Below are 13,414 nucleotides of genomic sequence, written 5' to 3'. Positions count from 1 at the left end.
CCTCTCCTGGCTCCCAGCCAATCTGAGCAGTGACAGCTGCCTTGCTTCCCTTTCCTTCTGTGTCTCAGGTGTTCTTTGACACTTTCCTGCCGAATTCCAGTGTTCTCTCTTAGACGCTGTATCCAACTTGTGATTATCTACTCAGTGTTTTGGTCCTTCTTTGTGAATGTGAGTGCCGGGTGCCTTTTACTCCTTTTCTTACATTTTAAGCTCATCAATAAATTACTCAATCTGTGTAATGGAAATTTTGTATTAAATGTCAGAAAGATAACTGGGCTTAGAGCAAAAAACTAGATTTAGATTTAGGGCTTACTCTCATTTTATATCGACTAAAATAAGTATGAATTAATAGATTCAGTTTGCTTGATCCCCCTGGCTGTAAAATTCTATGATGTTTTGGCACAGCAAGTTACCACTTCATTGTTAGGAAATATTCTTCTCATTGTTAGGAAACTTCTTCTCAGAGGCTCTTTTTTATTATAACAATTTAAAAAAATAATAACATCTATCTTTTTAATATTATAGCATCTCTGCAAATAGTTGTTTTAATAGCAATATTTGTTATTACCCACCTGAAAAAGTCAGATATGATATCTTTTAATTTTTATTCCAAAAGAAAGTTAGCAGACAAATAATTAGGTAGATACATATAGATAATTATATATATGTGCATAGATAAAAGACTGAAAGGATATTTACAGAAAATACTGACTATGGTAATATATAGATGGTGGGATTATGGAGATTTCCATTTTCTTTGTTGTATTTTTCTTTCTTTTCAAAATTTTAGATTTATAATCAGAAATAAATTACAAATATTTTAAACAGATGTGTTTGGATTCTTTCTTTCTTTTCACGTGATAACTGTGAATATAAAAGTTCTTTGTGTATCTACCTTCTCTGCATAGTAAATCCCAGTTATTTTTTGAACGAAGTCCAACCAGAACTGGAGGAACTTAACAAAAAACTGGTTTACCGTGAATACACAGATGCTTCCTTCCAAACACAGAAGACAAGAGAAGAACACCTTGGAATCCTTGGTAAAATTCTATTCATAGCTTGTAGGATTATAAACATTATTTATAAATATTCTGCAATAAAAACAGTATTCATCAACCCAGTTAGAGATTTTAGCTGTAGTATTATAGCCTTATGAAAATAATACGTCCATTCACCCAATGACTTTAGTTTATTTTACTTATTTTATTTTATTTTATTTTATTATTTGAGACAGTCTTGTTCTGTTGCCCAGGCTGGAGTGCAGTGGTGTGACCTCTGTTTACTGCAACCTTTGCCTCTCAGGCTCAAGTGATCCTCTCATCTCAGCCTCTGGAATAGCTGGGACTACAGGAACGCACCATCATACTCAGCTAATTTTTGTGATGTTTTTGTTCTGTTTGTTTTGTTTTGTTTTGTTTGAGACAGGGTCTCACTCTTTTGCCCAGGCTGGAGTGCAATGGCATGATCTCAGCTCACTGCAACCTCCGCCTCTCAGATTCAAGCAATTCTCATGCCTCATCCTCCCAAGTAGCTGGGACCACAGACACACACCACCACACCTGGCTAATTTTTGTAATTTTTGTAGATACTGGGTTTCACCATGTTGCCCAGGCTGGTCTTGAACTCCTGAGCTCAAGCCATCCGCCCATCTCGGCCTCCCAAAGTGCTGGGATTACAGGCATGAGCCACCGAGCCCAGCCCACCCAGTGATGTTAACTACATTCTTTATTCCTATAAATCCAAAGAGACTAATATCTAATATCTAATATCTAATATCTTTGATCCAAAGTGACTTTATAAGACCTTGAATCATCTAGACTTCTTGCAGTTGCACCCCTTTCTGGGTTCATGGCATCATCCCTTTAATTTCTTCCTAAAAGAACTTTACTCAAGTAACACAACCTGACAATTACCTTTATGAAAACCAAGGATAACTACTAACTCTGTTGGTTTCTAGGCCCTGTTATTAAGGCAGAGGTGGGACAGACCATCAAAATCACTTTCTATAACAATGCTTCCCTGCCACTCGGCATTCAGCCTCATGGACTGCATTACAAGAGCAAAGAGGACTTATTCTACGAAACACCTGGAGGAAGTAAGTAGAGCTCAAGGGAGGTCCAAGTGAGCCATACCTCCATATCATGCCAGCAAGAAATATAACTCCTTTTGTGCAGCCTACCCGTCACAGTGTAACAGCTCTGTATACTTATTGTGGCAGAGTTATTACTTTAGTTCCTTTTCAACTGTCACCCAAAGAGAAAGATCTGTTCTTGATCTCAGAGATCTCCCAGTCTAGACTAGTGTACTTACGGTCTTAGGTTCTATTCTATAAATGTTTATTTCTTGCTAGGTACCCCTCCACCATCTTCACATGTAAGTCCTGGCACAACATTTGTCTATACATGGGAAGTTCCAAAAGATGTGGGACCCACCTCCACAGATCCGAACTGCTTGACCTGGTTCTATTACTCTTCAGTAAATGGGAAAAAAGACATCAACAGTGGCCTTCTGGGGCCTCTCCTTATATGTAGAAATAGAAGTCTTGGAGACGATGGCAAACAGGTGAGTCCTGAAGCGTATCACCAGGTAATCCTTGGTGAGAGGTGCTTGAGACAGAACTGCAGAGGAATGACAATGTCTCAGGGCCAGAGGAATCAGGAGCTTCAACTTCTGTGTACTGATGTCTCCCAATTCTATTCTTACCTCAACGAAACACCTGTATCTGCCCATTAAACATGCACCCTGGCATGTTCCACAGACATCTCATCCTTTTGGACAGACCTTTACCATCCCTTCCTTTCCTCAATCAGCCTCTTCTTCCTCCGTTCTATCCCTTATTTAATAATATCACCAAACCTTGGACTTTCATCAACAACTCCTTCTGTCTCACCTACACATTTATCACTAAGTCTCCAATACCTCTGCATTATTTTAGGCACTATCATCTCTTTCTGAGTTCCTTTCATTCTTAGCTTCTGTCTCCACTCTTATCTTGCTTTAATACAGCTAGTCCACATCCCTCCCTAAGGAATCTGGCTATAGCACTCCCTGCAATAAAGATCTCCCCACAATTTGTTGGCTCAGAAGCCAACACATCAGATCTTGACAGTTTCTTCAGATTTATGTCCCCTCCCACCCCTACACTGCAGAATTAGCTTCTTCTAAATGGCAAAGTAGAATTCTGCATTATGGTGGAATTAGCTCATTAGGCCCTGAGTAAGGAAGGCTATTTGACATCTCTGATTTTCCCCTCTTTTCTCCATCTGGAATGGCCTTTCCTCAGTGTTTTATCTGCCAAAAGTGGGAGACATTTTTGAAACTCAGACTGAGAGTACCTTCCTTTGGACAATGTTCACTAACTAAAGTTAGTTGAAGCTCCTGCAGGTTACCATAGTCCCTTAGGTACGTTTCTATTAGAATATTTATCCATGCAATTGTTTTCATTGGCCTGCTTCTTCCACTGGACTGCTTCTAGTGGAAATATACACAAGATTTTCTAGAAAGTTTCTAGAAAGTGTACACAAGATTTTATTAATTTTTTATAATAACCACAGCTCCTCTTGGGCATATAATAGGTGCTCAATAAATGTTAGTTAAATGAGTTTCTCTTTTTTCTCACTCAGAAGTGAATATCTAGTTCTTTTCAACATTTATATAAAAAAGTATAGGTAACAAAGCTTTATAAATCCATACATGTATAACAATGTATATCTTATTCAAAATTATAAATATATATTTATCTTTATCTATATAATGAGTCATATTTATAGTGTCATAATTCTTATAATACATATAATTTTTACATTTAATCTAGTGATATGTTTATATTAAATTTGCTCAAAAGCCCTAAAAATTCAGACTTTCTAGAATTGAAAACTATTTATTTAACTTACTTTCCATAGAGTACATTATGTTAAAAGCCACTATAAACATCTTATGGTTTAGTTTATGAAGTTTAGATATAGGAATCCATGGAGGAAACACTTTATATGAAAAAAGCCATAGAGATTTCTCCCAACTTCTTAGTTCTGTGATAATTCATTCACTGGGACTTATGCCTTTCTACGGACTATCCAAAATCAGGGAGTCAATTGATCAAATTTTTCACAAGTACACAATCTCCTTATGTGGAAAACACTATATGCAGATCAACCATTTGGCTAGATTTGAATATGGACCGTCTATACTTCATGTCTATTCCTTTTTCTGTTCTCATCCACAGAAAGGAGTAGACAAAGAGTTTTACCTACTTGCCACAATATTTGATGAAAATGAAAGTAATCTCTTGGATGAAAATATCAGAACATTTATCACAGAGCCTGAAAACGTAGATAAAGAGGATCCAGACTGCCAAGCCTCAAATAAGATGTACTGTAAGAAACAATTTAACTTATAAGATAAATGCATTAAACACTTAATTTTATTTTGCCTAAAGAATTATGGATTAAAAGAGACTTAGGTTTTCCCCACAACAGTTGGTTAATACATTTATGTTTCCTTTAAATATCATTTCCTGGCCACATACGATGGCTCACGCCTGTAATCCCAGCACTTTGGGAGGCTGAGGTAGGTGAATCATCCGAGGTCAGGAGTTTGAGACAAGCCTGGCCAACATGGTGAAACCCCATCTCTACTAAAAATACAAAAATTAGCCGGGAGTGGTGGCAGGTGCCTGTAATCTCAGCTACTTGGGAGGCTGAGGCAGGAGAATCGCTTGAACCTGGGAAGTGGAGGTTGCAGTGAGCTGAGATCGTGCCATTGCCCTCCAGCCTGAGTAACAAGAGCAGAACTCCATACCAAAAAATAAGTATATATATAAATAATAAATAAATATTATTTCCCAAGAAGAATATTGTCTACTAGGGTGATTATTTTGAATTTAACTTACCAAATATTTACCAACACCTTCTTGGTGCAATATATTTTATCTATAGCTAAATGTGAAAAGTCACGTACTTCTCTACTGCCAAATTCGTAGAGTGGGTGGAGTAGGGTGTTTGTTGAGCTGGTTGGGTGGGTTGGTGGGTGGCTGGTTGGTTGGTTGTTGGTTTTTGAAGACTGTACAGTGCATTGGGAAAAGGGTTGATCCAGAATCTGGAGACTTGGACTTTGGTCTTAACATTGTCATTTGTTAGCCGTATGACATTGGACAAGAAACTATTTCTCTGGCCTTAGTTTCCTCAACTCTAAAAGGAAGGGCTTGACTGGAATAACCCAATGAGGGTATCATGGAATTCTGTCATTCTCTAATTCTATAATGTCATTTTTAGCCCCCATGAAGTGATTAAATAACAATAGAGGAAAGGAAAGTTGAAAAAATTGCTTTGCTTTTTTTTACGTGAATGAGCTGCTTCATGATTAACGCTTTGTTGGGTTTCAAAAGATATCAAGTACCAGTAAATTAAATACTCTTTCCTTTGTTACAAATACTTTGCAGCCATAAATGGATACATGTATGGAAATCTGCCTGGATTGGATATGTGCTTAGGAGACAACGTTTTGTGGCACGTTTTTAGTGTAGGATCAGTGGAAGATTTACACGGGATATATTTTTCAGGAAATACCTTCACTTCTTTAGGAGCAAGAAGGGACATAATACTCATGTTTCCTTATACTTCTCAGACACTTTTGATGACACCTGATTCTATAGGTGAGCAGTGGATCTTCTCATTCAGCCTGAAACATTAAAGTATGCAGAAGCACTATCTTTATATGCACTGAATATTCTGTACAGGAAAAAAAAATTGAACTGATACAAACAATGCTTGAGAAATCTTTGCCCTGCTCCACTTCATTTATAAGAGCCTTAGTATTTCATTTTCCTATACACATAAATCACCTCAGTTTTTTCAGGTCCTCTTCCTAGTCCTTTAGGCTTTAAACCATCCCAATGCTCTTCAAAAATGATGAAGATGTTTTAAACCCTTTAAACTCATTTTCATTCTGTTGTCTTCTGCATTTCTTACTCTTCTGTCCATTTGTTTCCCAGGCCTTCCTCCTGCTTCGACCTTACCCTACTGCCTTGTGACTTCCTCTTTCTATCCTCCTTACTAGCTTTGCTCTCTAGATAAATGTTTTAGCTTCAGTGAGGTTGATCCTTGCTGGCAACATTTTTTTTTTAAAAAAATAAGGCACCTCATATCAAAGAACTGTGTGGGGATCAAAGGAAACCAGCCTTCCTTCTGAACCTCGTTTCCTCATTTGTAAAATAGGAATTGTAAAAACTTGTAATTTGCAAAAAGGAACAGACAGTGATCAATGAGATAGGTAAAGTATAGTAAACTGCCTGGCATATGTTAGACTTTCAATAAATGCTAGTTCCTTCTTTAATCCAGTAGATACACCCTTGTCCCATATACCTGCCCCCCCCCCCAAAATCCATCTATCTTGGTCAAAAATGACTGATACCAACCAAAATCTGGCTATATGATAAACAAACTACTCTGTAAATATTATGAATTGGTATCTTGACTCTTTGTGATGCCAAATATTCATTTGACTACATTTTCTTCATTTCAAAATTTAAAATTTTACTTTTCAAACAAACAAAAGTTGTGATTCAGAGTAATTGGAGGGGAAAAGAAAGAGATCTTTGGCCCAGCGCAGTGGCTCACACCTGTAATCCCAGCACTTTGGGAGGCCGAGACGGGCGGATCATGAAGTCAGGAGATTGAGACCATCCTGGCTAACATGGTGAAACCTTGTGTCTATTAAAAATACAAAAAAATTAGCCAGGCAAGGTGGCAGGCGCCTGTAGTCCCACCTAGTCGGGAGGCTGAGGCTGGAGAATGGCATGAACTCGGGAGGCGGAGCTTGCAGTGAGCCGAGATCGTGCCACCGCACTCCAGCCTGGGCGACAGAGCAAGACTCAGTCTCACAAAAAAAAAAAAAAGAGATCTTTCTCTGGTGCTTTTTTTTTTCCTCCTCTTTTTTAGAGGATGTACCTGCATGCTCATTCAGGGACAAGTTATTTCTTTTTCCTGCCCAAGTCCTTCCTCTCCTTTCCCCTGCAGGTGTTTTTCTGGATTTAAAAACTACCTTGTCTCATTCTCTTTTCCAAAGCATATCAACTGTAGCAAACAAGTGGAGACAGGTACACTGTGTGTTAAACACGGTGCTAGAACTTATACAGGGATTATTTCATTTTAAACAAATTCTTTTTCTCAAACCCTCTGAGTCTGAAGGTTTTGCTTCCTTGTACATCTTCTTAAACCTTACCCTCCACAAAAGTCACAGCAACAACAGAAATACGTAGAGTTGAAAGAGAGCATTCGTCAAGAAGCAGTGTCAGCACGTGGTGGGCCTAAAATTACCAAGGTAAAAGAAAGAAAACTGGAATTCAGGTGGAATGTTCTGGTCAGAATCAGGCTAGAGTTTTTTTGTTATGGTGGTTTGTTTTTGTTTTTGTCATTGTTTTGGATTTTTACTGTATTTTTAATGTATTGAACTTTTTTTCACTCCCTCCTCTGCTTCCTACCACACTGATCAAAGCCATCATCTCTCATCGATTATTTTTAATAGCCTCTCAACAGATCCCATTTCTTTCACCATTGTACACGCCAGTCTATTCTCAGCACAGCTGCTAGAGTGTCCTTATACCCTTCATTGACTTAAAATCCCACAGTGGCTCTCCATTTCACTTAGTGAATGCTATCATGTATTCAGTGGCCCACAAGGGCTCCATCACCTAGCCCTCTGCTCCCTAGTACTCTCACCCTTGCTCCCTCCCTCCAGACACACCGGCCTCTTGGGTGGTCTTCACACACACCAAACAGGCTCCTGGCCTGGGGCCTTTGCCACCTTTTTCTTCTGCCTAGAGAGAACACACTTTTCCTCCAGACCCACCTCAACTCTTATAAATTTTTGCCCAGGTATCACCCTCTCATCAAGTCCTACCCTGCTTACCCTATGATATTGCTCACTGCTCTCTTGAGCCCTTCCCAACACACACCCAGAATTCTCAGTCCTCCTTACACTGTTTTACTTTTTTTCTTTTTTCTTTTTTTTTTTTTTTTATGTTCCAAGACTCATTCATTTATTTTTGGGTTTCAATCATGCTTTTCTTTGTGTATTCTCATCAAACATTTTTATTTTTATTTATTTTATTTTTGGGTTTCAATCGTGCTTTTCTTTGTGTATTCTCATCAAACATTTTTATTTTTATTTATTTATTTTTTATTTATTTATTTATTTTTTAATTATTATACTTTAAGTTTTAGGGTACATGTGCACATTCTGCAGGTTAGTTACATATGTATACATGTGCCATGCTGGTGTGCTGCACCCATTAACTCGTCATTTAGCTTTAGGTATATCTCCCAATGCTATCCCTCCCCCCTCCCCCCACCCCACAACAGTCCCCAGAGTGTGATGTTCCCCTTCCTGTGTCCATGTGATCTCATTGTTCAATTCCCACCTATGAGTGAGAATATGTGGTGTTTGGTTTTTTGTTCTTGCGATAGTTGACTGAGAATGATGTTTTCCAATTTCATCCATGTCCCTACAAAGGACATGAACTCATCATTTTTTATGGCTGCATAGTATTCCATCTTGTATATGTGCCACATTTTCTTAATCTAGTCTATCATTTTTGGACATTTGGGTTGGTTCCAAGTCTTTGCTATTGTGAACAATGCCACAATAAACATATGTGTGCATGTGTCTTTATAGCAGCATGATTTATAGTCCTTTGGGTATATACCCAGTAATGGGATGGCTGGGTCAAATGGTATTTCTAGTTCTAGATCCCTGAGGAATCGCCACACTGACTTCCACAATGGTTGAACTAGTTTACAGTCCCACCAACAGTGTAAAAGTGTTCCTATATCTCCACATCCTCTCCAGCACCTGTTCTTTCCTGACTTTTTAATGATTGCCATTCTAACTGGTGTGAGATGGTATCTCATTGTGGTTTTGATTTGCATTTCTCTGATGGCCAGTGATGGTGAGCATTTTTTCATGTGTTTTTTGGCTGCATAAATGTCTTCTTTTGAGAAGTGTCTGTTCATATCCTTCGCCCACTTTTTTATGTGATTGTTTGTTTTTTTCTTGTAAATTTGTTTGAGTTCATTGTAGATTCTGGATATTAGCCCTTTGTCAGATGAGTAGGTTGCAAAAATTTTCTCCCATTTTGTAGGTTGCCTGTTCACTCTGATGGTAGTTTCTTTTGCTGTGCAGAAGCTCTTTAGTTTAATTAGATCCCATTTGTCAGTTTTGGCTTTTGTTGCCATTGCTTTTGGTGTTTTAGACATGAAGTCCTTGCCCATGCCTATGTCCTGAATGGTAATGCCTAGGTTTTCTTCTAGGGTTTTTATGGTTTTAGGTCTAACGTTTAAGTCTTTAATCCATCTTGAATTGATTTTTGTATAAGGTGTAAGGAAGGGATCCAGTTTCAGCTTTCTACATATGGCTAGCCAGTTTTCCCAGCACCATTTATTAAACAGGGAATCCTTTCCCCATTGCTTGTTTTTCTCAGGTTTGTCAAAGATCAGATAGTTGTAGATATGCGGCGTTATTTCTGAGGGCTCTGTTCTGTTCCATTGATCTATATCTCTTTTTGGTACCAGTACCATGCTGTTTTGGTTACTAATATCATACTGAATGGGCAAAAACTGGAAGCATTCCCTTTGAAAACTGGCACAAGACAGAGATGCCCTCTCTCACCACTCGTATTCAACATAGTGTTGGAAGTTCTGGCCAGGGCAATTAGGCAGGAGAAGGAAATAAAGGGTATTCAATTAGGAAAAGAGGAAGTCAAATTGTCCCTGTTTGCAGATGACATGATTGTATATCTAGAAAACCCCATTGTCTCAGCCTAAAATCTCCTTAAGCTGATAAACAACTTCAGCGAAGTCTCAGGATACAAAATCAATGTGCAAAAATCACAAGCATTCCTATACACCAACAACAGACAAACAGAGAGCCAAATCATGAGTGAACTCCCATTCACGATTGCTTCAAAGAGAATAAAATACCTAGGAATCCAACTTACAAGGGATGTGAAGGACCTCTTCAAGGAGAACTACAAACCACTGCTCAAGGAAATAAAAGAGGATACAAACAAATGGAAGAACATTCCATGCTCATGGGTAGGAAGAATCAATATCGTGAAAATGGCCATACTGCCCAAGGTAATTTACAGATTCAATGCCATCCCCATCAAGCTACCAATGCCTTTCTTCACAGAATTGGAAAAAACTAGTTTAAAGTTCATATGGAACAAAAAGAGAGCCTGCATCGCCAAGTCAATCCTAAGCCAAAAGAACAAAGCTGGAGGCATCACACTACCTGACTTCAAACTATACTTTTTTTCTTTAATCATTGCTCTTATCACCTTCCAGCATACATAAAAGTTGTTTAACATGTTTATTGTCTGTCTTCACAACACCTTGCAATATGAATTCTGAGAGCAAGAATTTTTAACTGTTTTGTTCTCTGATGTTTCCCGAATGCCCAGAAATACGTCTGACACAAAGAAGGTCATCAATAAATATTTGTTGAATTAATGAAAGAATGAATGAATGATTTTACTATATTTCTTTTGAGGGTTGCAGCTTATTAATAATTTTACAGAGGAAAGAAATCTGAAGGCAAAGCTTTAACCATTCCTTTCTTATTCGTCTGTAGGAAATTTTTTTTTGTTTTTTTGTTTTTTTTTTTTTTTGAGGCGAAGTCTCGCTCTGTGGCCCAGGCTGGAGTGCAGTGGCGCAATCTCGGCTCACTGCAAGCTCCGCCTCCCGGGTTCACGCCATTCTCCTGCCTCAGCCTCCCGAGTAGCTGGGACTACAGGCGCCCGCCATCACGCCCGGCTAATTTTTTTGTATTTTTAGTAGAGACGGGGTTTCACCGTGTTAGCCAGGATGGTCTCGATCTCCTGACCTCGTGATCCGCCCGCCTCGGCCTCCCGAAGTGCTGGGATTACAAGCGTGAGCCACCGCGCCCGGCCAGGAACTTTTGATTTGGTTTGCATGACGATAAAGCACAATCTAGGAGGCATGAAACATAAATATCACGTGAGGCAATGTGGGAAGCCAAACCCTGATCGAACACAATACCAGGAGGAGAAAATTATTTACATTGCAGCCAAGGAAATGGAATGGGATTATTCTCCTAGTAGAAAGTGAGAGAATGAACTCCACCACTTACGAAGAGAGAAGTACCGTGATAGCTCCAGTCTCTAAATGGGAAGGGTTCTAAGGGTTCTTTCTGAGTCTTCCTCTCTTTCCTTTCAGTCTCTCTGTGTGTGTCTGTGTCTGTGTCTGTGTGTGTGTTGTATTTATTTGTGTTTGGTATGGTGGATGTGTGTGGTATATTTATTTGTGTTTGTTATGGTGTACGTGTGCATAATGGATATGTGGATGTGGTATTTGTGTGTTTAGGATATTCTCAATTATAAATCACTTCAAAATTTGTGTGTGTGTGTGTGTGCGACATATTCAATTGCAAAGGGCTTCAAATCTTTCTAAATATCTATATAACTTACTTATGGGCTTTATTTCTTCCTGCCTGTGTTTTCACTTCTTGCATCCTTCCTGGACATATGTTACTGTCTGATCTCACCACAGGAATAGTAACATAACTTCAGCTACATTCAGTATCTACAATCAGTCAGGTGTTTCTTTTGTCTTCATTTTTTTCTACCTCTATTCTTCTGAGAACTTCAAATTAAAGACACCTGTTTTTCTCTTTTTGTACAATTTGATTTCTCTCTCTGGTTTTCTCTCTTACTGTATATTTATTTATAAAAACTAAATTTTATCCTGAAAATAAGCTTTGAAATGTAGAATGAATATCTAACTGTCTTGCTAGAATTAATATATTTTTTTAAAAAGATGACTTACATTTTTAGGTAAAACAGCTTCTAGATATAAGAAGTTCTTCCATATGAGTTCTTTGTCTAAATTAATGGTTAAATTAACTAAGTTTGTGGGGTTTTTTTGTTTTTGTTTTTATTTTCTTAAAGCCAAACGAGCATGTATGTGGACAGAAGTGGAACACTTCTTGGGTCCAAATACAAGAAAGTCTTATATCGTCAATATGATGATAACACGTTCACAAATCAAACAAAAAGGAATGAAGATGAAAAACATCTCGATATACTAGGTATTGGTATGCCATAAGATTGGTTTTCGAGTTTTTCTTGTCCTCAGCCATTAGAGATTGTTGTACACATGGAGGCCATTGTCAACCTCTGCTTCGACAGAGGAAAGTACCTGTAATTCTGATTTGTTTGCTGATAGGCATTTTCACTGGGGGAAAAAATGATTCAGGTGTTGTTTCCTAAAAAATAAGGAGAATGTAGAAAAGTAATGTGCTCAGTTTCAGATTACCTGGATTCTTGCTCTCAGAATTAAAAAATTCTAGAAAGGAGTTTAGAAGTAGCATGCAGGGATCATTTCAATACAATTAAAACAAAGCCCAGGGGACCCTAGTATAGTGAGGAAAGGAACTTCTTTATGTAAATTTAAGTGTCTTCTGTCTGAGTGAGGAAAATTACAACTCTTTCTTCCACCCTTGATAGATCAAGTAGGAAACCTCTGAGTCACCCCAGGTGCCCACATGTGACATTTCCACACGCCCAACTCCTGTTTCAGTCTTAATATCTATGTGTATATTAGAGGTTATTTTATGATGTGGGATCCTGAGGAGATGGATTTACATGCTGATGAAGAGGAATTTTTGCTCTTTTTTGCTCTCCGTCAGCCTCTAGAGCTTGTCTCTTTGTGAGCCCTGGAGGGAAGCCTGTGCTATCTTGTTGCTGCTGCTTTTGAGTGGGCCCCTATATTTAGTAACCACAGGATGTTTGTTTTCTCTAGGATTGTGGCTGAATGCATGAAGATAAATAACGCAATCTGACCCTCAAGGTTCTATTATTATTTACGCAAAAAGGAAAACACTTTATTAAAAAGAAAAAACATGCATATTGTTTGGGGAGGTGAAATGGTCACAGGGAGCAAAGAGGCCCTGTCTTTAGCTAGCATTTAGCCTCCAGCAGGCATCTTCAGGGCTCTAATTTTAGTAATTGTATCACAAGTTTGCAGAAAGTTCTTGCTGCTTATCTCATCTCAAAACCACCTGTGTTTCAGAATTTTTCAGAGCCACTAATTCAACCTGCTTCCAAATAGAAAGAAGATTTAAAATGAATTTTATACCTGTAGTTTTTGGCTTAGGATAAAAGGGAGAGAGAGTAAAACGAAGGTTTTTAGTCTGTAAGAGAGAAAATCACTTTGGGTCAATAAACAAGCCTTGCAGCTCCTTGCAATCCTCCAGTAGAATAAGGAGCAAGAGAATAAAAGGCTTGAAAGTTGAGATTGGTCAAGAAAGAAAAGAAAGGGTTTCATTTTTAAATTGTATGTTTTCCTAGGCATAAACCTTTGTTAATTAAAATAAGTTTTCTGGCAAAAAAAAAAAAAAA

At 38.2% G+C, this 13,414-nt stretch overlaps 1 protein-coding gene across 1 annotated transcript in view; it reads left to right on the top strand.

Moving 5' to 3' along the window:
• Positions 1-13,414, top strand: part of LOC101136221 (ceruloplasmin-like) — a 50,265-nt gene that overhangs the window by 19,078 nt on the left and 17,773 nt on the right. The window contains 8 exon segments of the mRNA XM_055382136.2: positions 909-957; positions 959-1,040; positions 1,958-2,095; positions 2,351-2,562; positions 4,223-4,373; positions 5,438-5,650; positions 10,948-11,155; positions 11,963-12,102. Of these exon segments, the coding sequence (XP_055238111.2) occupies positions 909-957; positions 959-1,040; positions 1,958-2,095; positions 2,351-2,562; positions 4,223-4,373; positions 5,438-5,650; positions 10,948-11,155; positions 11,963-12,102 (1,193 nt within the window).

Source organism: Gorilla gorilla, chromosome 2 (genome assembly GCF_029281585.2).
Source record: "Gorilla gorilla gorilla isolate KB3781 chromosome 2, NHGRI_mGorGor1-v2.1_pri, whole genome shotgun sequence".
NCBI lineage: Eukaryota > Metazoa > Chordata > Mammalia > Primates > Hominidae > Gorilla > Gorilla gorilla.
This window is presented reverse-complemented; position numbering and strand designations above follow the sequence as displayed.